Source organism: Dicentrarchus labrax, unplaced genomic scaffold (assembly GCF_905237075.1).
Source record: "Dicentrarchus labrax unplaced genomic scaffold, dlabrax2021, whole genome shotgun sequence".
Lineage (NCBI taxonomy): Eukaryota > Metazoa > Chordata > Actinopteri > Moronidae > Dicentrarchus > Dicentrarchus labrax.
In genome coordinates, this window is record NW_026136702.1 from 15539035 (window position 1) to 15566374 (window position 27340).

The following is a 27340-nucleotide window of genomic DNA, read 5'->3' on the forward strand; positions in this document are numbered from 1 at the left end:
CATTTTAGATGAATATGATGAATATGTATACTTAATACTTCAGTACTTCATTTGAACTCTTTATGACGACTGAGCAAATTCCATCTGCTGACGAAGGCCATGAGATGCTGCTAAAAGGAGAACTCTATTTAAATGGACTTTGAGATAAAGCATTTTTGTCAAACTACTTTTTCCAAATCAAAAATGAACCCTCAAGCTCAACATGTCTGCATGAGTTTTAAAGACATTTTTAAACAATTTAAACCTGCATGTGAATTATTTGAACATATATACACAGTTAATAAATGCTTTATAACTTTACATAAAGATTTTATATGTAAGGATGTGTTCATGTTATGTTAGTTATGGGTAACGGATGCTTAATAAGTTATAAATGTTTTGTGTGTCGTAAACAATTTCTTAAGAGTCTATAGACGGCGTAGAAATGCTAGCAGGTCTAAAGTGAAGTGTTAAAAAAGCTTTATCAACTGATATTAATAGAAAGTAAGTATGCATAAAAAGAAAAGTCTTCATGGTTTGAGCCTCCAGGCTTGTAATAATGGCTCACTCTCATTTCCTTTACACATTTTACATTGAACAGATTCAGCAAATCTTATTCTTACTCTGCAGACTAAAGTGCTATAGTATCCCAGGTGTGTAATGTTCACCAAATTGTCTCTATGTGATAACTTCACATACGTAGCCAACATTTCACAACACATGTATACGAGTTTCCCCGTCGCCGCCGCTGCTGTTTTCTGAGCTGCTGTAAAACATTCCAGTACGCAAGTATAACAGTGCTTTGGAGGATTTGGAGGATGGCGAGAAGCTCTATTACATTACACCTCCCCCCATAGTGCCCAGGCCCCCGAGGTCTCTTAAATCAAACCTGCAAAGCAGTGTTTAGCCACCTTCCCTATGATGCTAAATATTTTACTTGAAGAGGATCTTGGCATGTTCTCCCCAGTGTGTCTGTGTTCTCCCCCAGGCGCTACAGCCTTACAGGGCACCCTGCCACAGGAAAGGATTAATATTAATTCCTTCCAAATTACTCAGCAATTCAATTATGCAAGATAATGCAAATACTGAGTCATTCAGGTCTGTTTTACTTCCTACACATACACACACACACAAAAGACAAAAAAAAATCAGCCAATTGTATCAGCATTGTTTGACACAGCTATTTTGCCTTTTCTACTTATGTGCTCTTTTAGTGAGGCTTCTCCTCTGTTTGTGAAAAATCTGGGTGTAAGGGTAATGACATCTGGGAGATATTGCCACTGCTAATGTATAATAGAACCCAAACATTGCCATCAAATGCAGCTTCAGTATCAAAAGGCCTTTTCGCCTTGTCATCTCTCAGTGCTGCATTGAAAGTTTTGCCTAGCTGAACGCCAGCCTCCAGGGAAGTATCACAGGGACCATTAGATCGGGAAAAAAGGAGGTCTTCAAACCCCGTTTAGAGGCTTGTGCTGCTGATGTTTTGGTTTGCTTTTCTGAAGCCACAGGGGTCTCTGCTAGTTGGGCTGGCATGGCCTCAAATGCTTCACGCTGGCAGTTAATCACTTAGATCTCTAGCAACAAAACCAGCCAGGCCAAGTGATATATATATATATATATATATATACGTACGTGTGTGTGTGTGTGTGTGTAAGAGAGAGGAAAGAACATGACTGGGAAAGTGGTGGAGAGACGGTCAGTCAGACAGAGAGGGAAAGAGACTGGAAGGGAAGAAATAGTGCTGAAAAATAGGTAAAGGAAGAGGGGGAAAAAAGTAATGCTGTGAAGCGTGGCTACTGCAAACAGCTTTTCTCCATTAATTGTGAGTTTGATTTTAATTTTACTGGTTCAGATATAACATCCCTCAGTAAGGGGGTGATCGACTTGGTTTTTGCTGTGAGTCACTTCATTACTTAACAGTTCACAGGCTACTGTGGGACATATTAATGCCAAAATAAACTCAGTTAACCCTGTTTAACAGACTTCACAGCATCTAAGCATCTTTGTGGAAACTGCACTTAACACATTTTTATCCTGTGGTTAGCCCTCTGACTGACCTCACATCTTGACACTCATAACAGTAACTGTGAAGATGTGAAGTGAAGATGTCATCCAGCAAATTGCAGTATCTAGTTTCTCGGAGGGAAAAACCTCAAATGAGGAACTGTTTGCAGACAGTTGTTAAAAAAGGAATGTAGTAAAATAGTGAATTTACAAAGTTTAGTCAAAAGATCTGCCACTACACTGGGGGGAACATGTCCTCCAAGCAGCCTCCAGAAAATAGCATGAACAGAACTACTACATGGTCGTGGTGTCTGCAGGTGTCCGTGTACAAAAATGCCAGGGGATACTTTTCACTGGCATTTATGGACTGCTTAGTACACTGGTGGCAGCCCTGGAAGTTTTTCATATGGGTGGCCAGACGGGGAAAGAGAAAAATTGGGGATTGCACTCCGCTTGCACTTTTTAGATTGAATTATGGTAAGTGTAGTATCTAGTGTTTTTGGAGTTTGATACTTAGGAACTAAAGGTCAGGATATATTGCCTCTACTGCATTGATTTTTATCACTCATGTCTCCTATGAGTCCCTCAGTTTAATAGAAGTGCACTGCTATATCACTGCAGTGCCTGTTTAAAAACCGATAGCCACAGTGGACTTCCACTGAAGAAAACCTGTAACTGCGCTGTACGCTATTATCTACTATCCATTGTGAAAATAAATGTGTTTCAATTAAACATGGTAGGATAAATTATTAGTGCAGGCAGGCAGCATGGAGTGCTGAGGATCAACTTCTGAGATAATGATATCTAAGATAACATTCACTCAAATCAAATCGGAGCAGCCAGGGCTCAGCGTTGCATGTCATCAGCCTCTTTCTCTCGCTATGTTTCACAGTCTCCAAGATCACCTTACAAATAAAGGCAAAATGCCAAAAAAGCGAAACAAAATACAGCGTTTTTCCAAACAGCGTGCACACGTTCTGCATGCATGGCTGTACGGAACAGTTACGGTACACACAGCGGGAGAAATCTTCTCCTAAATAGATATCATATTCCTTCTGTTTGTCTCTCCCTTGATCTTATGATCTCAGGACCAAAGCACTTGCACAGATGCTGTGAATGAGCAAGCGTCCCTGTGCTCCTCAGACCGTTCTTACAACCCAACCCACACACTTAGCCTCCTTTCACAGCAACCCACCTCACAACCCACAAAAAAGAAAAGAAATTCAAAACACTGAAGAAAAGCAGATAGTTAATATCTGGCTGCTGATTTGTGAATGTGTATTCTGAAGAGGTGCTTGGGTGTGCTGTGGGAATTTCCTTGTGAATGTATGTAGTGTTTTGCAGAATCACATGTGACGTGCTGTGCATTGAAATTAAACAGTCTCTGTGCAGTTCACTCAATACCTCCCACTCAAGACCTCCTTCTCAAGACCTCCCACTCAGGATCAACTGAAGGAGCTTGCACTGATGTCCATCTCAAATGATCAACCTCTGGCCCCCTTAATATACACACACACACACACTGCTTCTAGCCGTAATGGATACACACAGATGGACAGACATATGCACACACACATGCAAACAGCAACCCTGCCGACCGCACACTACACTCATCAGCCTCCACCCTGGCGCCACAGATAGCAAGAAGGCTGACGGTGCCTAGAGGTGGAGAATAGCAAAAGGCAGGAGCAGTGTGGTGTAGTAATACTACCACTCTGCTCTGCTCCTCATCTGGCTTGCCCATGGACAAAGCCCATCCGTTAGAGTGCAGGTCACGCACACTCAGGAATACAGATGGGCTGGTGAGTCTTTCTGCCCTGCCACTCAATGATTTAAGGGGTGAGATTAAAGAAGAGGAGCTACCTGCACGTGTGTAAGCAAAGAGGGTTGTGTTCTGGCTTTGTTTTGTCAGGATGTGAATGTATTTGAGGGAGTGTGTTTACACATTTGACGAGGTGCACATGTACCTACCTACTGTTGAGCCTTTTTTTCATTGCTTTTACTGCAAGCTGTTTGCAGGCCTGTGTGTGTTTTTTCATATGCCTGGCTGATTGTGCATGTATCTGCAAATGTGTGCATGTGTAAACAAGACACATGTGAAAGCATCCATTTAGGCTCCAGAGCACAGTGTGCTGTGGCAGCAGAATAGGGCATCACTTGGTGGACAAACTGTTTGGATAAATCCTTTGTAATAAAAAGCTAAACAATCCCAGGCTTGTACACTAATCTGTGAGTGCCGGCTCTTTCTCTGCAGTGTGGTCAAGAGCAAAGTTCCTCATTCAGTTGACAGTGTGATGCTCACAGTTGGTACTAGGTTCTCCTGCAGTTTCGAGATAATGTGCTCAGTTCAGCTTCACTGTTTACCCTCTGACTTAATCTGTCTTGACGTCCAAATTGAAGAGCAGGAGTTGGAGGGAAAAGAGTTGATCTTGGCTTTAACAGCAGTGGTGGGAAGTACAATTACTCAACAACTGATGTTAAGTACAGATCAGAGCTACTTGTACTCGAGTACAAGTATATCCTATTCTACTTTATACTTATACTTCACTACATTTCAGAGGCAAATATACTCCTTTGTTATTTGGGAGTATAGTATTCCTTTGACAGCCATTATAAAGAAAATAATGTATAAATAAAAATACATAAATGCTCAAACAGAACAGTTTGCTTAATTAGCTCCATCCTAAACAGCTACGATATTAAAATACTACTTACATGTTAATGCATTATTAATAACAATCCAGAAAGATACAGTGTAAGAAGACAGTGTGCATGAGTATGTTTTATACTTACATTTTTAACCTATAGTCTTTTTTTTTTTTTTGGGATTTGTTCACATTGTGAAATATCTCAACCTTAACATATATTTAAATTTTTCTGACAATACTTCTGTAAACTTTTCTGTAGTAAAATTCTGAAAGTATTTTTACAATATTATTGTATGGTATTTGCTACTTGAGGAACAGAACCAGGACTGCTTTTCTCTACGCCTAAATGCTTCAGTTGATCTTCTATTAAATAGGAAGAGTGGGTGTGTATCCTTGAAGAATTACATCTGTTAAACACATTAGAAATGCTGTGATATGAATAAAACTTCTCTAAAAGCAAAAGGCCAAATTGGAGGGCTTTTTTTTTTTTTTTTTAAATCTTCACCCGCATAACTGTCATCAAAAGCACTCAGAGCTCCGCAGATGTAAGAGATGAATGGTTCTGCATGATCACGTCTGTGTCTCCCATCTTGGTACACAGGCAGTAAAATCCCTGTGTCGTGCAACAGCTTGATTGGAATTTATTGAAAAGGGTGTTGATGGTCAGCAAAGTAACTACTGAGTCTCTTCATAAACGCTCCATGACTCTCTGGGGCGTGCACGAGTGTGCGTGTGACTGCGTCAGCGAGAAGAGGACGTTTATCTCTCCAAAGACAGCAGAGTTCTTACAGCTCGAGGGGAAATCAGTAGGCAACACCACTGATGAGAAGATACTTGTGTATGTGTACATGTTTGTGTGTACTAGCACACAAAACACATGTGTGGGTGTGTGCACTCAACTTTCAGCTGTTCAGGCACTGCGGTCAGAGGCTGAGTACTCACACCACCTAGTGGCATTCAGGCCTTGCATCATTCTGCCTTCAGAGGAAACAGCAGGAAGATGAAAGCCAAGGCAATATTTACACCTGTAGACCTGCCTCTCATTCAGTCATTCCATTCACACCAACTCAAAGCAGGAGATGGAACACCAAATGGAGGCGTATGGAGTTAAACAGAACATTTTTGCTAGAGTAGAACGCATGTAAATAACACCATGGGAAAAAATTTAAAGAAGCACTGCCACAAGGCTGAAATGAGTCGAGCGAAGGAAACGTGGACAGAGACAGAGGGAAATGAAAGGATGAATGCTGGGGAAGCTGAAAAATTCAGTGGCTGTTCTCCCCCCTTAGGCTGCGCAGCTGAGGCTTTTGATTGACGGGTGGGAAACATTAATCCCCTGTGCTCTGCATCCTTTTCTCTCTCTTTCTCCCCCCCCTCCCTCTGCGGAGGACATCCTATCAATCTTGTTAACATATAGGAACCGCTGCGTTTCTCCTCCTCCTGTTTACTCTCAGAGGGAGAACACTCTCTCTGCCTTTGACTTCCTACAACTAAAGAAATGTCATGTATAATGTATAGAGGCAGATGAAACGCAGAGGTGCCCGTCGTCTATATGCAAGATCCCTGCTCTTTGGAATTTAAATCTGCTACTGCCACCGTGTAATCACATATTTGCATGCTGTGCGATGAGACATAAAGACATAATTACATGTTATCTGTGCACTGTTTACTCAACTTGTTACCCCGTCTTTCAGATTTAAAAGCCCACATTTGTCCCCCGCTTGTTGTATCACGGTTGACACAGCTGTTCCCTGCATGGAATACGTGTTGCCAGATAGTATTTCACTACATTCCCCAGGCTCCCCAAGCTATTTGTAAGTTTGACTCCCGGCTAGCAACTGCAACAAGAATCTTTTGTTTCCATTATGCAGCAGTCAGTCAAGCTGAGGGGCCGTGTCCACAAACTGTCACCACTGAGTGCTGTTAAGTATACCGACGACGCTTTGGACTCTCACTCCATCCCAGCCAGTTTGTCAGGGAGAGAGACGTCTCTTACAGGCACAGAGACTAGCTAGAATACAGAGTTAGGCATTCAGGGGCTGCTACACACACACACACACACACAAATAGCAAAAAGAAACTAAACATCACTTGTGTTTGGTAAAGTGTTTACCTCCCGCAGCTCTGAATGCATGAAAAAGTTCAACTTACAAGTCTGGAAATGAAAGAAAGAATTAATGTTGTTCAATCAATTCAAGGAAGAAAACACATAGGGAGTGTACTGAAAGTAGCAACTTTTTTTTCTTTTTGAGATACAACTATTTACATGTAACCAAAGACAATGTCCTTGAAACGGGTACAAACAATTGTTTTCCTCCTCGATTTTTGTTTTCCAAATGACAACTCAGAAATATTGTATAAAATAAAAATATCAGCTTCAGGGAAAAAAGTAGTCTAAGCATTTTAAATGTCCATTAACGGCTATGTACAGGAGTATTTACATTCTAAAATTCCATTCAGACCAGAATTTTGCAAAGTAATTAACAGTAAACACAGTTGCAGTCATGTTCACTGCAGCCCTACAAACCAGATAAAACTAATCTGCTTATACAGTTATGGCTGTCATTCAAATCAGTGATCGTACATGTGAGCAGTACAAGGCGGAGGCGGAGGTTCATGTGCATCATTACAGGTAAAACACCACAAAAGAATAAATAAATGGGAGCTTAATGCATGATGTCCAATGCAATAACATCATGATACAACGGGAGTAAAAAATAAAAAATAAACTACATGTGGCTGGACATACACAGAGACATGACGCCATCAGGACATTACCCACGTTGGTTAACAGGAGCATAAAAATGACTTTTCCTATTTTAACGCAGCGAGTTTTGAGGAAATTTTGCACGAGTTTAAGCCGAGAATCAGAATCTGTCACATACGTACATGTATTATGTCCAGCCACTGAGCTGTATCACATGGAATATAGTGTAATGAGACATGATGTGAAACTTTAGACACAAATGGCATCTTGCTAGGTAAAGACGTTGCAAAGGAGGAGAAAGCATTAAATTAAATACATTTAAAAAAAATTAAACTTCATTACAAATTCAAAAAGGAAGCACAACCATCGATTCTTTTGAGTAATTCATCACACCTGTTATACCTGTTAAATGCATACTGTGATTTCATACTGTTGAATTAATTGGAATTTAAATAACCTAAAACTAAAATATGAACGAATTGATAATGGGTAAGAAGGAAATCCAAAATTCATTATATATAATTTCCAAGTGCCATTATCGGTCAAATAAAGGACATGCTATCAACGTCGGCATGTCACGCAGTCCTGATTTTTTAAAAAGTAATTCATAATATGGGTTTAAAAGGAAAAAAATGCCCTCGAAGGAAAAAAAAGAAAAATCTAAAGACATATGAGAGGAACACCTATGCAACTTGCTAACTCGCAGTTTACCAACTTAACGGGCACAATGAGAACAATAAAATCAAAGCTTAAAAATACTCTTTCCCTTAAACATTCAAGCCAACAGCAAACATGTAAGTAAATGGATGTATGCATTCAATTATCATTCCACACAAGTTTACACATAGACATCATTCTAACATCCATGAAAATGATTGTTTCTTTCATGCTAATCAATGATTTCACCCTTGGCTTTGATGTGGAGAGTGGAGATTAAAATATAATGACCCATAAAATTTGATTCGGTGGTTCACACTCCAGCTAAGCAACCGAGAATCGACAGCAGACAAGGAGACTCCACCTCAGTGGACCGTTACTGTCCAACCTTTGGGGACGTTTCATAAAAAGATCTACTCTGCGTCCATCTTCATGTGACATTCCGCAGAGTTTTTTTAAACTTAGCCTAGCTTCTGCCTGAATCCCAGTTACCTGAGGATGGATCTCGGACTTGGAATTTGCCGTTCAGTGGAACTGAAGGAACTGCGTGTCCGTCAGCTAGCTGGGGCTTTGGTTCATGCTGTGCTCCTGAAAGGGAGTGAAACTTTAATATTTGTGTGTTTACACGCACATCAGCGTACGCCTCTATCGGTGAAAATCCAGACTGGTCACAGCATTGGGTGATCTGGTGAAGTCAAGGGAATGCTGCTGAGTCTCCAATAACCCCTTGTGGCTCCTGTCGGCTAGGGGGCACCCGAACAGCCTGGGTTCCCTTTAATGTGCAGAGTGTGAGTTCGCTGCCTAGCTGTCTGCTAAAGGTTCTCCAGGTAGTCGATGACCCGCGAGATGGACTTTTGTCCTGTGGTGCCCATTGCACACTGTGAGTGGAGATAGAATAAGACAAAAAAAAGAGAGTGTGAGGGCAGTAACATGTACAGCTGTACTTGGGAGGTCTTGTTAGGCAAAGACAGTGATGATTCTCGAGGATGTTTGAGCTTCTGTTCACTTGAAAAGGATATTTATGAAACAGATGGTTCCAGTCTTCAGTTCTGACAGGATGAGTCACATTCAAAGCTGCTGCAAAATGCACATCTGCGACTAACTGTTCAGTTTAATATTAATGCTTGAATTATTTTTAAATTACCATGCATATCACTACGCGAATTATGCTGCTTGGATACACAAGAATCATATTTAATTGATAACAATTTATTGATCGCAAGTGACACTACAGGCTGTGCAAGCGATATTAGACTGGCTTATTGAGAGATGTTTTCAATGAGTGACAATGAGAGAGTCTTCGCATATAATGACGTTTAGAGCCCTTTCAGACATTATGCATTCCTCAATCTCTGCATTAATGAAGGGAGCAATAATAAAAGCTTCCATTATCATCCAAATTCTAGTATTTTCTCAGAAAGGAGCAGGATGAAGGTGCAGAAAGAGTGCAAAAACAGAAACTATATTTCAAACTAAGGGCAAATCTGCTGTTATACAAAATCACTGAACTGCAAAAAGGTTTATTTGATCCAGGCCAACACTGCACAAAAGTGGGCTTTTGCTCAATGGGTCCAATTAAAAGTCTTTTTGTAACTTCAATACAATTTGCCTGGAGCAAATAAACATGTTTAGGTGCTAACAAGAAATTTTCAGTATTCGGTCACATGGAAAATTATGACTTATATTTTAGGACCAAAACCAATCTGTCACTTCAGTATCAGTTTATTTGTAATGCGTGTCTCATTTCTTTTATCATAATGGTTACAGCATCATGCAACAACAGAAGGCCAGCCTGGGAAATCATACTCACCGTGAGGTTCATGAAACTCAAGAACTTCTTCAGCATTTCTGTCATAATGGAGAAATCCCCTTTAGGCAGATTTTCTCTCACAGTAGTCACATTTACCTGAGAGAGGACAGAAATGTGGGTGAGCAACAACATGAATATCTGTGAGTGGAAAAAAGGATCTCCAATCATACTGTGTATGTGTGGGTCTGATATTCTCACCTGGCTGCCCTGGCAGAGGCAACCCAGCAGCAGAGCGGTGTAGGAGGCAACAATGCTGTCTTCCATATGCTTGCCTGCATGCTGCAGAGCTACAGCAAACACGAGGGAGAAAGAATAAAAATTCACAATTACAGATACACACACCACCTCTTTTGGGGGAGAGGGGTTTAAACTCTTATGCTAGAAACTGCTGAATAAATAAAAATTTAGGCTGGAAACATCCCCGTGAGAAGGACTCTGTAACTGTAATTCACTGACAAGTTACCCTACAAGGCTGCAACATGGCTAAAACATTCACTGAAAGTTGCCAATAGTGTCAATAAGTCCTAATTGTTAGTGTGCTTATTGGAGGCAAAATTTAAAAAGGAACATAAAAGAAACAGAGGTTTGCAATTCAACCATCTGAATAAGATAGCTATACAGTGCATGAGCCACTTTACTGTGAATTCATCATTTTATCACTGAAACAAAAAAATAACTTACTGAATCTGTTTACGTTTACAGCTGATTTAAATCACCAAAAATAGCTGTTTTTAGAAATTTGGTGCACAATCAGTGGTTGTAAGGGAGTGGTACACAATTGCCTGCAAAATACTAAACAGCTGCAGTATTCTGTCAAACACTAGAGGAATCATGGGTATATTAGGGCTGCAACTACCACAAATTTTCAATATAGAATAATCTGCCGATTACTTTCTCGATTCATTGTTTGGTCTATAAAATAATCAGAAAATGGTGAAAATGTCAGCTGAGTAACTGGAACTAGGTAATTTGGCCTGAGAAATCGATTATCAAAAAAGTTGCTGCTAGTCGATGAATTGCTTCAACTCTACTGGTTATATACTGTGTTTAAAGGATCCGGAGGCATACTGCACTTTTAGCCTGACCCTGTTGCATACAACTTTTTCTTCCTCCAACTTTGATTAGTTGAGAAGCAAAAAAAGGCACAAAAAAAAAGTTGTTGCCAAGCAGTAATCACCACTTCACTATACATTAACCACATTTATATTGATTATGATTTTATTCAAACACACACAAACATCTACCTTTATTTAGGTCCAACTCCTCATCCTCCTCCTCTTTCTTCTCACTCTCTTTCGTCTCTGTTTGGCTGTCGTTGGTTTCGGCTGCCACCCACTGGATCTCTCCCGATGTCTCCTGCCACTCTCCGCTTTGGTCTAGGGCTGGCTTGGGCGCCTCGCTGATGAGGTCGTCAGTCTTGGCCTCAGCCAGGATGGCAGCGCGCTCCCTCTCCAGGAAGAACTAGGATTAAATTAACAGTTGTGAACAACCAACACAAACAGCAGATTCTTAATAATTCAAAGGGAATTAAGGAATGTTAAGCATGATAACCAAGGTAATTCTTCAAGGCAAGGTCAGAAAGCAACCCTTTAAGCCATAAAACTCTTTAAGTCTTAAAAGGTAAAATGTAATTTAAAAAGAATCACAAATGTATTATCAAAGATTCCTTTCAGGCTTTCAGAAAACTTATGTGCTAATGAGTCTGTTGGGAAAGGAGTTTGGTTAAAAGTAATATCATTAAAAAAAAACATTGCAACATTAATACATTGATATTTCTATCTCATAATTCAACTCCACAGATGAGTGTGCATCGATTTACACCTGCTTATTACTCAGTGTTCAAGCTGTCAAATGTATGCAATTTTACACCTGCACATCATTTACTTAAAATGCACTGAAGGGTACAGCTTATAGTTGTGTGGCAGGATATGTAGCACAAAGCAAGAATTTGAAATGATGATACAGCAATATAGCATCATCCATATTCATTAATGTACCAGATGAAGCTTCAACAATCTCCCTGAGAAAACAGGTGAAACACTGATTCACCTGTTCATAGAACACAAAGTGTTCCTTAAAGAGCAATAACACTGATTTTTTTTCCTCATGACGGCTCATCATTAACAGTTTCTGCTCACATCCTTACTTCAAAAGAAATCATGTAAAACTTCCCTGTAGCCAGGACAAAAAAACCACAATGACAGCTGAAATATTTATTAATGAGTTCTGGCATAATTCCTACCTTCACCAGGGCAGCCAAAGCACCAGAGGACTTGGGCTTGTCAGCCCCGTCTCCCAGAGTCTCAGTTGTGCTTGGTGGTGCCGACGCTGACGTTGCAGCTGTGTCAGATTGTGTTGGGTCAGCAGGCTGCATCAGGCTGTCTTCCAGACAGGTGTTGTCAAGAAAGTACTCCATGTCCACCAGACAGTGGCGGTTTCTAGAGCTGTACTCCACAAGGTTAATTAGCAGACCCAGACCCTGGTATATACATACACAAACACAAACACACACACACACACACACACACAACAGAATACACAAATGAGATACACATGTACATATGCGCACAGGCGACAAAGCAAACACAGCTTGGTAGAATATGCTTTTAACAACTATCTGGTGTTGTTTTGTTTTGTTCAGGAGCACCTTACCAGTACTCGCACGTCAAAGCGCTGCTCCTGGGGGATGTAGTGTGGAACTCGAAGGATGCAATTCAGAGCAGTTACTATTAGCTGCTCCTGCTCACCTGTCTTAGTGCTTCCCCACTCTGCAGACAAAAATAACATCATTATTTTCCTATGTGCATACTAGTCAACGCAAGTCCCTGCTGAGCACCTTAATATTACATTTCATGGAGACATTTATAGATACACACCAACTAATCTTAATATAAATGACCACATTAATGCGAATATGTTCCAATACTGATACTCTACATCGCAATTAGGGTTGGGGGTCGAGACCCGGTTCTATAAAACGGCCCAGCTCCAAATTCCTCAAAATCCTAAATTAATAAGGTCTAACTTATCGATACTGCCATCAAGACTAGTGGGTCCTATAAACATCTTGAGTAGGGCAGAAACTATTCCTATGCAAATTTAAGACTTTGTTTAATCCATATAACTATATATAGCACATTGTGTTTGGCACGGATGATTAGCACTGTTGCACAACGCACTTTGGAAAGAAGTGAGTGGCAAAGAGGAGAGATGACAGAAAGTTTGGGATAATTTTAAGCAGAAACAAAATGAAAACTCCGTTCAGTGTCTGTTGAAAAAACGAACTATCCTACCACAATAACACAATGTTAGCACTTCACTTTGAAAAGCTAGTTCGCTAGCAGCTACAAGTCATTATTCTTATATTACCACCAAATGAATAGAGAAGTATTGATAATGGTATTGAAAGCGTGATCGTTAAGTAGTCTCAAATATCAGTCAGTATCAATATCAGTAAAAACATTTACAGTCCCCATCCCTGATCACAATATTGCAAATGTATGCAATATCACATATAAAATACTCTAAACTAATGCACAGCAGTGAGCACAGTTCATTGCTTTAAAATATTACATTAGACAACAATAAGCCATATTAATTCTCAATGCAATACACAACATCCAGAAAGGCCACATGAAAACAACACACACAAAACAAAAACAAGTGCAAAAAATATGAGTTGTAAATGAGAATACCATTGTCATGGGTAAGGTTGAGCAGCACCCCTATGACAGCCCTCATGCAGTCCTCCACCGCCTTGCCCACGTTACTGAAGCTGCAGTGGGGCAGCGCTGCACCCGACAAGGACACAGAGCTGTTGTTTAACGCCCTGCTGTACCGCTGGATCATATCCTCACAGTACCGCAAAGCCCTGATGGAAGTAAAGTAAAACATACTGATGAGAGAAAGTTTAGAGAAAAGTCAAGAGGCAGAAATGAGGGACATTTGTAGGAAAACGAACACAACGGTGAAGGAGGAAGAGATTAACATAAACAGAGAGTAGGAGCAGGAGATTTAAACACACAGATACGCTGTGCCCACCAATACAGAAGTATAAATCCAAGCTTAACCAGATCAACATTGTCTGACAACAGCAGAGCATCCGAATCTTTACTGGCTACGATGCTGATAATTATGGTAATCCAGGAGCTACTTCTGTTATAGTCTATTACATTAAGGTCTATGCCTTTCTAATTATTATTTTGCTAGCTTAAGTAAGGTGAAGATTAATAAACAGACATGTAAGTAAAATACCCATAATAACCCTGAGGACACTCGTCCTAGTTTTGTAACACTACTGGGTACAATAGTGTTACAAAAAAGTATAACGGTAAACTGAATGAACTGTTGTTAAAACTGTTGTGTCCAGTCAATAATAGCTCCAAGCTGTATCTGGTGCTCACCTGGCAGAAGAGACAATGAGTTGTGAGTCTTTGTAGGCAATCAAGTAACCCTGGTTTTCTGGGTTCTGCACTGTCACCTGTTGGCAGAAGATGAAAGAGATATACAATCAATACAGGGGAAAGTACATTGAAAGGCTCAAAAGTCACCAAGAAAAAGAAAATGAGGGGAGAGACTTCAGACTTTTGATCAAATGCATTTTAGGGGACATAGTTAATAACAGACATTTAGTGTTTTAAACAAAGCCTTTCATCAGGTAACAATAAAAGTTAACACCCAATTCACAGTTCTCATTACCAAACCACTCGTCTTTGAGTGTCACTCTTGTATAACTGGAACCCAACCTGACAGAGCTATACTTACGCTTTCAAGCACTCTCAGACACCTCTCAGCCCCCCATAAAGATGCTACGAGGTTTTCCTTGTCGTCCTCTTGGCTCAGGTTGTGCACACACTCTTTAACTGTGGAAACACAACACACAAGGAACATGACTATTACACATCCTGAAAGCTGCATGGAAGTCAGTAGCTGCAACAACTGACCGTTGAAAGCAGATCTTTGCACATATACACAAATATAGACTTGCAAACCACCCACCTAGTACCATATGTACTATGCTTCTCACACACACCTACCTTTGTCAACAATATGGTCCAAACCTCCCAGTAACCGCAGTTCTTCTTTAAACCAATCCCCAGCTCTCTTGGAGGTTAGAGAGAGCAGTGTCTCCATGGCGAGGTGGCCAGTCTACAACAGAAAAAATAATATGTAAAATCTGCAATATTCTTACAGGATCTTTCCAAATGAAGTAACACTTCTTTATTTGGCATGATACCCTTTGTACCCACAGTGCAATGAGGACAAAATTATTTGATATTATTGTGCTTGTTGTCTAAATGAAAAGTTCACCATTTCATAATTACTGTCTAATATAGTATTAGTCTAAAATAGGCTAATAATCTACTATCGCATGAGGAAGATGACACCAAATGTGAATACTGCCATCACTTCTACAACATAAAAAAACAAAAAAACACAAAAGGTTTCATCATAAAATCAATGTTAAAAATACAATTGTTGCTGCTAAGGACTCTGTAAAACAAACCACAATCTACCCAAGTAGCTCATCTATACAAAATGACTAGAATCATTTTCCCCACAGTATCCCATATGAGAGGATGGGACCCAAGTGATCAGACATTACACAGTGGTGTTTTATATTACTAAAGATACAGTGTTTCTGTAAAACATGAACTTTGTTTTAATAAAATCGTAAAATGGATGTGGTGTAAAAAAAAAAAATATAAGATTTTACTTTCAGGCCATTTCGCCCAGCCCAATCTACATGCATCCATTCTTTAAAGATAGCACATATCTTCCACAAGCAGGTACTTAATAAATTCTTTAACACAACTTAGGAACACAGGAAGAGCAAAAGAGAGCATGGACCAATGAAACCAGATTAGACTGACATTTTATGCTCAATTTGACAAATTAGGCTTTTACGAAAAGCATTTCCAATGAAGCTACCAAAGTATTTATGATGTTTAGCTTAAGTACAACCCACCGTGATGTTCTCCAAGTCAAGGTGCTTGTTGTGCACAGTCTCACACAGCTTCCTGATTTTCTCCTTGACCTTTTCCACCTCCTTTGCGGTGAGCTGATCCTGGTGGGCGGAGTAGTCCTGGTCCAGCTCCAGCAACTTGATCATAAGCTCCAGGCACGCCCTGTCCAAATCCATGTTAAGACGATCCCGACTCAGAATGTACATCAGGGCGGCCGTGCACAGAGCAAGGTTCTGATAGAATGATAGAGAGAAGCTTTTATAAAGAGGTATAGTTGACGTTGAGCATACAGAAGTGTGACCAGGTGAACTACAGTTTGAACACACTGGATCAGTGTGAAAAATGTGAATACCTGTCCACTATGACTGCAGCATTTTCTAAGTTAGGAGACTTGGACTGGAGAGTAGCTAACAGAAGACTCACTAGAAATATTGCACACTAAGAAAAGGTTCCTCTTCAAGGATGAATGAAAATGTACTTAAAACATCAAGGCATTGACTTAAATGCAATAATTAAAAGAAATGATGACTTAAATAACTGCAGGCATGTGGAACTAAACATCCTCTACATTAGCTAATATTGGAGGTGTTGATCAAGATAAAACATTACCCTCTTCAGATTAAATGTAGTATTCCATTTTCTATAATGCTGCTCTGTAGCATACATGTCACCCTGCCATTGCTAGCTACTTAAGGTTAGTAACAAAATACAGCCAATTAAGTAACAAGTGCAGTCTAAAATGCAGGTATTCAAACAACATCAGGCCATGGCATATAATGTCAACAATAACTTTAAAGTGTATAACATATTTGAAACAATGACTTACATTTTTTGTAAAAATATTTGACAACACCACATTAAAAAAAGCAAGATAGATTCAGAAGATAAACACGCTCCCATAGCACATATTACCAGTTGTCCCTAGGTTTTTCAGGGAAAAAGTTTTACTGACCGGGTGTTGTGGAGCATCACTGAGCATTTTGAAGACCTGCGCCACTTTCCCTCTGGCCCGCAGGTGCATCCTGAAACTGGGCATGGCACACCGTGTGGCCAGGCTAATTATACTGGAGCAGTTAAAAAGGGAAGAGAAAGGAACGATTACAGAAATTTTGGGTCAAATTTTCATCATTCTTGTGCTAAAAACTAAGATGAATGAGACAGAAATCAGTATCACCATTTGTGATTTTCATCTTCAACATGTTCTGAGGTGTATTTCTACTCTGTCTTCTCACCCTCTTGTGCATGTGTGAAGACTGAAAAACATCCTAAAAAAAGGAGGCCAGATTCCCTGCAGCTTTTTTCTTAAGTTAAGGTTGCCTCTCTTTAGTGGGTCCCATTTTCACAACAGAATGGCTGTATGCTTTATCAGACTACAGAAAAACAAGCTTTATCTCGGCATATTACCTCAACCGACGGTGGAAATGGAAGTGAGACGCATAAACAGAAAAGGACAGAGAGCAGAGGGGGACAATATGGGTATACATGCAGTCTCTATACGGCTAGTTATTTTTGTCTTAATTTAAATTTTTTAAAAACAATTATTTCAAATCAAATGAAAACCACAAGAATGCCAGAAGCTGGTGGACTCTATATGTCTCTCTATATATATGAAAACTGTCAGTGTTAGTATACTACGTGTTAAAAAATACAAAACCCTGATGTGTTCTCAGGGGTCTCTTTAAATATATTCACTTTGTATCATTACCTCCTGCTGCTCTCTGTAAGAATAATAATTATTGTTGTGTTTTATTAAATTAGGGATTGTTGCATAACTTTGTTCAACTAATGCAGCTGCTCGTCTAATTGCTTGATAAATAGGCTAATACTAGATTACACAAACAAATGTTGGGTGACAAGTGCTTTCATTCATTTAATATAATGAGGCAATCATACAAAACAGTACCAACAACATGCAACTAGAAAACAAAAAAATGGTGTATATATTGCTGTCAGAGCAGACTTGGAGCCTCTAAGTGCTCCGCTGTAGAACGTCACAAAAAAGGCCGCACTAAGTATTTTATTCCACTTACCTAAGGCATCTTGTGTTGAGTGGCTGACTGCTCTTCAGGCCTGTCTCCAGGTACTCAAAATCATCTGTGAACTCTTGATTCTCTCCGAACTCCACCACGTCATTGAAGTGCTTCACATGCTGCACCACCGTGTACAGCTGGTGAAGGGGAATGGGGTTAATTACAGCTAATTGGGAAGCAGTGCGTCTGTCCAGAGAAACAATCAGCTCACACAAACACATTGAGAGAATTGCTCTCATTGTTAAATTCCTCTATATTGGTTTCATTAGCAGCAATAGCTGACTGCGATAATACCCCTCATCAATAAAAGCCCAGCATGTGGAGTTAGGACCTGATCAGCAGTTGATGCTGTATGTTTACCAGCATCAACAGTCATGCTGTGTGTGCACTCAGCATGACACAGGAGGAAGGACCTGGGTTTAAGATAACACCAGAGTGTAGTGACAGCTTAGCCAAAGCAATTTTATCTCAGGGGATATGTGGCCAAAAGGCCCATCTGTAAATGACACAAGCTGTAGGGAGTTTAAATTAACAGCAACTGTTCTCATTCAACCCACGCTGGGGTTCAAATAAACAATAGTGAGCTTGACATGCAGCAAAATACTGCCTTTACTGCATAGCCTCCATCAAATGGGAAAAAGTGGCTTGGTTGGTTAACAATAAAAAAGCTTATTTCATATCAGCATGCAAACAAATATAGTAAAAACAAAATAAATGATAAATAAACATTTAGTTGAAAAAGACAGTGCCTCCTCCCTCGCCTGTTCCCCAGCAGCCTAAAAGCATCTCAGTATGCTCCGGACTCACCTCCTTGTGCTCCTTCCTGCATTTGAGCGCTGTGACAATATCCTGGTTGAGTCGTGTGGGGATGGTCTCAGACTTAATGACCTTGGGCGGTGGTGGAGGGGCTTTGAACAAGCCATCATCTTTATGGGAGTTGCTGTCCTTGCTGCTCGATAAAATTGCCTGAGGAAGAAAAGAGGCGAAGAAATGGGGCTCATACCAAAGTAGCAAAATCTGTTTAATGACATGTCCACAAGATTTACCACAGCTGAATAGTCTGTTAAGCATACAAGTATTTAATAAGCGTTGTTAACAGATGTCAGATGAGGTAGTGCAAAGTTAAAAAACAACTTCAAAATCCCAGTTGCCAGACTCTGATTAGCTTGTCTCTGAACAAACATTTATTTCCATCAGGGGAATTTAACATAGAATATGTAAGTAAACCCAGGTTCACTTGTCTGAGAAAATAACTACATTTGCACAGAAAGAGACCAATTAGAGCAATTAGAGTGAAACTGTTGACTACTAAGAGACCAATAAACAATATCCTGGATTGTGGACAGTGGGGAATGGGGAATTCTGTATAAAAAAAAAACATGGCACTAGTTATTAGCATAATGTTATTGGCCTACTTTGAGCGCCAAATTAATGAATACAATTCAAATGACAACTTTAAAACGTCACAAATTCACCCTTTTTACACACTGACAGTTGGTTATATTCACCTTTATTGCGCTAAAAAACAAAGCCAAACACAATACCAATAACCACTAAGAAAGCAATATCTTACCGGAGCAGTTTGAGCTCGAGAAAGTGGAGGCACGGGAATCTCTTCAGGCTCGGGTTGGTTCCAGTGGCGAGCGTTGTACACAGCCTTGGCAGGTGACTGGAACCCAGTAAGAATTTAAGAATTGGTTAGTTGGCTTAGACACAGCATAACACCTGATATGACATTTATTTCCATGTAAAAAAATAAATATATTATGTATATTCATTAATTCAATGATGGGTAACTTTGATCACAGTAAAAATATCCAGGCAGCCAAAGCTTAAATCAGTATGGAGCTTTGGCTGAACACAGACTGTATAGATACACTTCCATCTTAATCTCCATAAACAATTTTAGCACAAAATTTAAATTACTGTTGTGAATTAGCAGAGCTGAACAAATAAATATTGCATACTGCAATCATGATGATAGACTGAGACAACAGCAGCCTCAGTGTGGAGCACAACAGTCCCCAAGCAGCGCAAATGGGGAAACTGAAAATGACACACTGTGCGACTCGATTATATGTGGAAACAACCATGTACAGAGTTGTGTCGATGATGTAGGAACAACAAACACACAGAATTAAGAGGACAGACCACAAATAACCCAAAGCTACTGCGAAACATGATCTGGAAAAGCAGTGCAGATGTGGGCACGGCACAAAATACCACAAATCAAAGTGGAGTTATTCAGATATATATGGGCCTGACCAAGAGGCAATATTCAAACCCCCTTCATAATAGAAGACCACGTACAGTGCAGCCTACTGAACACACATTACTGCTGTACCATAGAATCACATTACATTATATGACAACTAAATAAATATCAGTTTTCTTTCATTCGTAATTTTCCTCTGATGCTCTCCTCTTTCTCATTATCTCAGTCTATTTTTAGTCAAGGTCAAGGTATTCTGTTATGTAAATGTCATTTTAACATCAATAACATTAAAAGAAATGGCTGTCAAAAGCAAAGCATTATCAGACCCAAGATCAATCCTGGTCGGGAGGAAGGTCATGAAGGCTGATCAGATGACAAAATTACTTCTGAGCAATAGCAGGCAAAGAAACACAAAGATTATTTCTAACATGCTTAGTTACCTTTTTGGGTCCACTGAATATCTTTTTAAAGCCACTCCCAATCTCCTTGGATTTGTCACCCGGTTTCCCTGAGCGTCCTTTCTGCCCCTCAGCGCCACTGGGACTGGAGTCATCAGAGAAGTCAAAAGCATCTGTTGGAGAAACCAGAACCAACATGTGAATGGACTGGACTGATATGGTATAGATGACCATGTCTCTATAAGTTAAGGATCAGCTCACCTGTATTGCTGCTGGCCTGGCTGTCCTGAGAGTCACTGGTATGAGGGCTGTCCAAACTGGAGCTCAGGGCAGCTAAGGCCGCAGCTGCCTTCTTGGCCTTCTTCTCTTTGACCTGAGAGCTCTCCTCGTCACTGTCACTCTCACTCAGGTCGTCGAAACCAAAGTACTTGATCTTGTAACTACTCTTGCCTGCCATTCCACCTTCAGGGCTTACCTCACCCTCCTGGTCCTCTTTGTCCTCAAAGCCAAAAAACTCAAGCTTGGTCTCAGCCTTGGTCTTCTTTGTCTTTGTCTGGGTGGGTCTGAACCTGGGAAGACACAGAGAGAGGATTTGTTTGTATAGTTGTTGTTTTTTACCGAGACTGTGGGAATGCAGGGTAAACTGCAAGCAAAACAAAAAGCAACCACTGAAGCTAAACAAATAAAAGAAAACAAGACTGAGAAGTAGGTGTTCACACTTTTGTGCACATCAATGAACAGAACACTTCAGACAACACAACGCTACTGTTTAGAAACCACTAAAGCATGATACATAATAGACCTATAATGGACCACAAATACTACATGCACTAATGGTAGTGTCTCCAACGAGCTGAGCTAGAGAGTGAAATGGAAAACAATTCTCTTCTACTTACTATCACACAAGTCAATTCAGTCAGGATGGGTAATGTGACAAATATATCAGCGATTGGCTGATTCCATCACTGGTTGGTTTTTTGGGGACAATTTTTGTCATTTTATTTTGATCATTTCATTGTCATTTTCAACCAGCTGTAGAGCCAGAATATTTTCACATGGTCGTAGTGAACTTGCAGCTCATCTCCCATCTGAATCTATTAGGGGTGGCGTATGTATGGGACTGCCGTTATATACAAATGTGCCAATATATCTGCAATCTCCAGTCTTTATGCTGACAGTAATTTTAAACATATCACCAACCCTACACTATATGCCATGACATTGATACGCACATACCCATCTAGATCTATACAGTATGCCTTTGTGCTATACTTTGGCAGCAAGGAACACCTCCCAGTACAGTACATGCCTTTAGAATAAAAGCCTTGCAACAATGCAATTGATTATACTACTTTAATCACACTTCTTCCCACTTCCATTTTGTAATTGCATCGACTGTATAAAAATGCCACACCTCATAACATAAGCTTAATGAATAAAAGCTATTTTTCCTTCAGACATCTATATTAAGGCCTACCTATACTACAGTGCACATTTTGCTCAGCGTCACACAAATCATATTTCATAGGATTCGGACGTAATGGTGAATCCAGTGAAGTTATTAACTGGTTTACGGATATTAAGTTCACGATGAAGAATAATATAAAAGTGATGGCTGGCTGGCGGTACTAAAAATCGAATACTTCACGCATGACACAAAAGTAATGAAAGCTTATAAATATCAGTAATATAAATTTGGTTAAGGGGGTAAGAGAATAACTACCTTCCTAATATAAGGATTTAGAAGACAACTTTTGAGGAATGTTCTCCACAATGCAGGCTGTTCAGACACATAGAAACCATAGAGACTTACCTGTTAGATTTGGGTGGGGGGGCGTCTGTCTTCTTCTTCATCTGGCCAGCTTCTCCAAGGTCGGCAGGAGCAGCTGGGGTGACCAGTTCGTCAATGCTCCGCTCTATTGAGTCCTGGATGGTGACGTTGCACACTGACAGACATGAAGGGTGCAGAACTGTGTAGTCCCGTACCCTCCCACCACCCCTGCCTGCAGGCTTAGCTGCTGTTTTAGCATTGGCAGCAGTACCACTTGCACTAGCAGAAAGGACACTGTTGGGTTTAACTTGGGCACTCACTGTTTCTGTGAGCTTGTTGCTATTTTCAGCAGGTTCGGGGGACATTTTGTTAGACTTGCCAGGGCGCTGGTATTTCTTGCAATTTGAGGCCCTTAGAGTAAATGGGGAAGGGGGGAGGTTGTCCACTGGTTCTGGTGGAGGCTCCAGCTCAACACTTTGCATCTCGTCTGATGGCAGTCCATCATACGAGGAAGAGGTTTGGAAGTCTCTGCTACCACCTGGTACATCAGTGGACAGTTTAAGGAAGGTGTCTACATTAAGAGAGGAGGAAATGGACCTCTGGGACAATGAGAGTTTGTGATCATCAGAAGGGATTGTGTTTGACAAAGAGGTCATGAATGCAGGTTTTTGGTTGCCATCTGATGTACTTTTGAACCGGGGCTGATTATTCTTCACAACCTTCACTTCAGGTGGTAGCTTGCCTATGAATGGAGAAGAAAATTACAGGTGGTCACATAAAAAACTGACATTAAAACAAAATGGCTTTCAGAAACTATCAATTAAATGCACAGGTACAGATAAATAATTCAACGAGGGTTGGCTACAGACAGTAAATTCATTGTTGGGCCAAAAGACAACCAGGGATATATGTTAGTCTAGTGCATGTATCTATTACTTACTTGTGAATGTGGCTGTTGAGGTTGCAGAGCCCTGTGCAGAAGTCACAACATTGGCTGTCCCACCGCCCTGCACTGCGGTCGCCTTCTTCACATTCCCATCAGTGACTTTCGACTGGGACACGCTGTCAGAGGATACAGTCTTGCAGGACTCATCATCACTGTCAAACCCAAATGGGTCTTCTTCACTGTCGCTGTCCTCAAGCCGGGGCCTCTTGGGAAGCTCAGAAACTTCTGGCTTTAAAAGGGGCCTTTTGGTTCCCAACTGAGCCTTGTAGGTGGTTTCCCCCCATTTGGTTGTTAGTGTGGGCTTCTTATTGGAGAAGACCTCTTCAAATTTAGAATTAGCCTCCCCTCCCTTGCGGTTGTATGTTTTACCGAATCTGGATGTCATGTCGGCTGCTTTATCTTACATATTCCCTGTGAATAGAGGCAGGAAACACTGAACATTTAACACAGCAGTCAAGTAAATTGTACAAACAGCAGCAAACGCACAGCTCCGCTAATGTAAAAAGAAAATGAAAATAAAAATACCGCAGTATTGCACCACGTTTCTAGAACATGCGAAAGAGATGACCTATGTTTCCCAACGATCACACTGGCAAGGTTGGATTAATTAACTCGGTGTTAGCTCATAAGTCTGTGTCAACTATGGGTTGTTAGCACACCAACTTAGCATGGCTAGCTCGCCAGCTCAAGCAACAAATCTCTCAAATAACATTATCGGTCGTATGTGAGCAACACGATATGAAGCGAGAGCGATCTGGGCGAACTTTAGTCAAACTTGAACTTAATTGTAACTAGTACCTAACGTAGTGCTGACAGGACAGTTCACTTAGCCCTCTACGACTGTTAACCCCAGCTAGGCCTGCTCCTGCTTGTAAAGTTACTATAAAGTTAGCAATTAGCCGTTAGCTTACCCGCTGCTAACCTGTGCTAACGTCAGTCCCCTGTTTACATTTCACACCTGACTGCATCAAACGTGGGGCGTTTTGTGTTTTGAATATAATTAAAGTACTTTAACGTGTACATTTGAATGCAACGATTCAGATTTAAATAGCATCGTGAGTACAAAAGATTAGCATCACACCACTGTTACCTTTCAACTCCAGCAACTAGCCAAACGTCCGGTTGTGTTTTTTAGCCAGCCGGCTAGGCCTTAGCTCCCAGCTCCCACTCGCGCACAAATCAAGCGGGTAAAGTCCGTGAAGCGCAGCAGAAACAACACTTCTCCAACCCGAATATGCCCCCAGAGCAAGAGTCGTCACCGAAGAAAAGCAACAAACACGCACCCGTAGCTCTTATAGTCTAAAAATAGTGGATAATCCGGAGTTTTTGCATTCTGTAGAGCTACTGACGGCCATTAAAATATCCCCTCCCTCCTCGTTCCCTGGCAAGACCCCCATGTAGTGCGCTGCAAGAAGGGAGCTGGCCAATCAGCGGCGGGGAGGTTTTCCTGTGCGATGACGCTCAGTCAGCAAACGTGACTCTGATTGGTTTAAAAGTGAAACCATAACAGACGATAGGGGGCGCTGGAGGATCACGTTAGTTGATTTAGACTGAAAGACGTGCCAGAGAGAAACAGTGCTGATGGAGTCGAGCTGCTTCTGGCGTTCATCGCACACTCGCTCTGTTTAAAGTTAAATCAACAAAACACCTAAATTAAGCAGCTTCCGGTTGACGTAACCGTTATGCTTTACACTTAAACTTTAGTTTAAAATTCTTTGAAATGTTATTTCACTAAAATACACGGCTTTAAAAATAAGGTATTTAAATATATGTATTTGTTGTATTTCTTAATATTAAATATCAGTGTTTAAAGGGTCAGATCACTTAAATTACTCAAATTAAAAAGGGCTGTAAACAGTGCCCAGTAGCGAGGGCAGTTTTAATGGAAATGCAAGTTTCTGTTGAATTTTAATGTAATGCTTTTATTGTTGTGGGATAAACACGACTTGTTAAAACACAATAGAACATATAAAACACAAATACAAAGTGTACTTCTTTAAAGGACCAGTATGTAAAATTTATCGGCATATACTGAGATGTAGTTGCAGATTGCAACTCCCTCACTTCACCCTCCCCTTCAAAGCGTGAGGGAGAGACTGCAGTGGCTGCAAATGGTGTGAAAATGCAAACGGACCTATCAAGTATTTTGTTTGTCCGTTCTGAGCTACTGTAGCAACATGGCAGACTCAGTAGAAGACAACCCGTGGCAACTGCAGATATAACAGGCTCATTCAAAAGTAATGAAAACCTTACAACGATTCTTATTTTCAGGTGATTATACATTAATGAAAACATAGTTATGCATGTAAAATTCAATTTCTGCCAATAGATGCACAAATGTTATACACTGGACCTTTAATATAGCTTAACAATAAAATATAACCAAGTATATGTTATACAACCAATAGTAATGTAATTCTATACAACCACGTTTTATTGTTGTGTGCTCACTGGAATGAATTTCCAAACACCTGCAGCATGCTGGACAGAGAAAGATCACCTGGCACTGGTCCGGGCACAGATGGTGTCATGAATGAATAGTGAGTCATAAACACCCTGCAGGGCAAAGTGGTCCCAACTGTATCAACACTGAAATTACCATTACTCATCCTGGACAGACACAGACACAACTTCTCCTTTAAAGTATGGAAGTCCTTGTGAAGATGGGGCATGGGGTAACCGCAGTGGAGATGGCTGGTCTCAGAGGGATACCAGTTCCCATGGGAAGCATGAAAAGTTTTTTTTAAAACATTTTTTTTTCTCCATCTCACTGTGACTCACACTGTAATGCCATGGTATCAACAGTAAAGTGGTAAATCGATTAACATCTTTCTTAGTTTTTCAGATGAGGAGTCCTTTCTTAGATTACAATTAACCAAATGACCAAAAGGTTAGTTAGTCACTCAATTTTTATCATCAAATACACATTTCTGGCCAACTGCATGTATTTGGGCTGACAGAGAGATTGTCACTTCACATCATTCTCAGAGGTGGTGAGGTAATATGGCCATGCCCTGGATGACTGATGGTTTTGAGCTCAGGTCTTGGCACTTTGGCAGTAGTTGCTTCATTAACAGGCAAACTTTAGAGCCAGAGTCCAATGCTAGGTATACTGTAATCTCTCTGAATGTTTTGCAGTCTTGGAATAAATGAGTCAGGAATCGGTGCCATTGCCAAGTAAAATGAAAACATAGAATTTCAAGTTTTTGCAACATCTGCCTGAAATATTTGTAGTTAGATGGGTAAAGTAAGATGAGAGACTGCAACATTGATACAGAACCATTAGATGGCAGCAACACTTGCTATCACGCTTATGTTTTTTTGTTTGTTTAAAAGGGCCTTTGACCACAAATCTATACATCTATCAACTATGTTTTGATGTCCAGTAGGTGCTTAAAATAATGTGTGATTAGGATGAATCTCTGTGGGCTGCTTAACATCAGGGGAAACCTTTTTTGTGTAATATAGCTATCATGTGTTGAATGGAAAAGAGGAGCGTGAAGGATAAACATCCACTGGTTATTAGAGGTGTGAAATTCAAATGTAATACAAGATGTAATTTTTTGTCTGTCTTTTTAACATAAAGCTGATGAGGTTCGTTTTAATCTCGTTTTAATCTCGCTTTAGACAATGGAGCTTAACAGACATTTCATTTGAGTTGTGGTTGGGCTACAATAAAGAAAACCCTCTGCACACTTTTTCTGTTGCAGATTTCACTTTTAGTGAAAGAGATTTTGCTCAGATACCTCCTTGTGTGTGTGGTGGTTTCTGTAGTTCTCATGAGGTCTACATCATCATTATCATCATCCAAAATTTATGTGGTAAACAAAAGTCTCTACCAAAACATTAAGTGTATTCATGCGAGCCCCACATCTGTGGCCACTGCATAGTGGGTCGGATCTCTGTTTGGCTCGCACTCCTGTCTCTCTGAGGTCAGCCTGCAGAGCCCATGGCCCAACAATCACACCAGACCACTATCAAGCCCATATGAAGGCAATAAAATCAAATTTAAAGCAGATCCAGATTGGTTTTATAACCCCTTTGTGTGAGTTAGTTGTGTTGAGCAATGGTTAAGCAAACTCTGCACACATACAATGAAAATATTGTAATGTCAGCCTGGGTCCAGTCCATCTCGTGTGCAGTCCATCGTGTGCATGTGTGTGTGAGATTGCGTGAATTAGAGATGGAGAGAAAATGAGGAAGCCAGCA

General features: G+C 40.5%; 1 protein-coding gene across 1 annotated transcript; it reads right to left on the reverse strand.

The window, feature by feature from the left end:
- Window positions 1-6853: 6853 nt before the first annotated feature.
- Window positions 6854-24530, reverse strand: wapla (WAPL cohesin release factor a). The gene is made up of 20 exons (XM_051419798.1): window positions 24222-24530; window positions 23126-23542; window positions 22228-22927; window positions 20676-20983; window positions 20457-20587; window positions 19375-19470; window positions 18609-18767; window positions 17802-17938; window positions 16724-16835; window positions 15774-16004; window positions 14842-14953; window positions 14570-14667; window positions 14209-14285; window positions 13501-13676; window positions 12458-12573; window positions 12048-12284; window positions 11050-11266; window positions 10004-10092; window positions 9806-9901; window positions 6854-8873 (listed from the first exon to the last, which is right to left on the reverse strand). The coding sequence occupies exons 2-20, from the start codon at window positions 23514-23516 to the stop codon at window positions 8808-8810; spliced, it is 3549 nt and encodes a 1182-aa protein (XP_051275758.1). The 5' UTR covers window positions 23517-23542; window positions 24222-24530; the 3' UTR covers window positions 6854-8807.
- Window positions 24531-27340: the final 2810 nt, after the last annotated feature.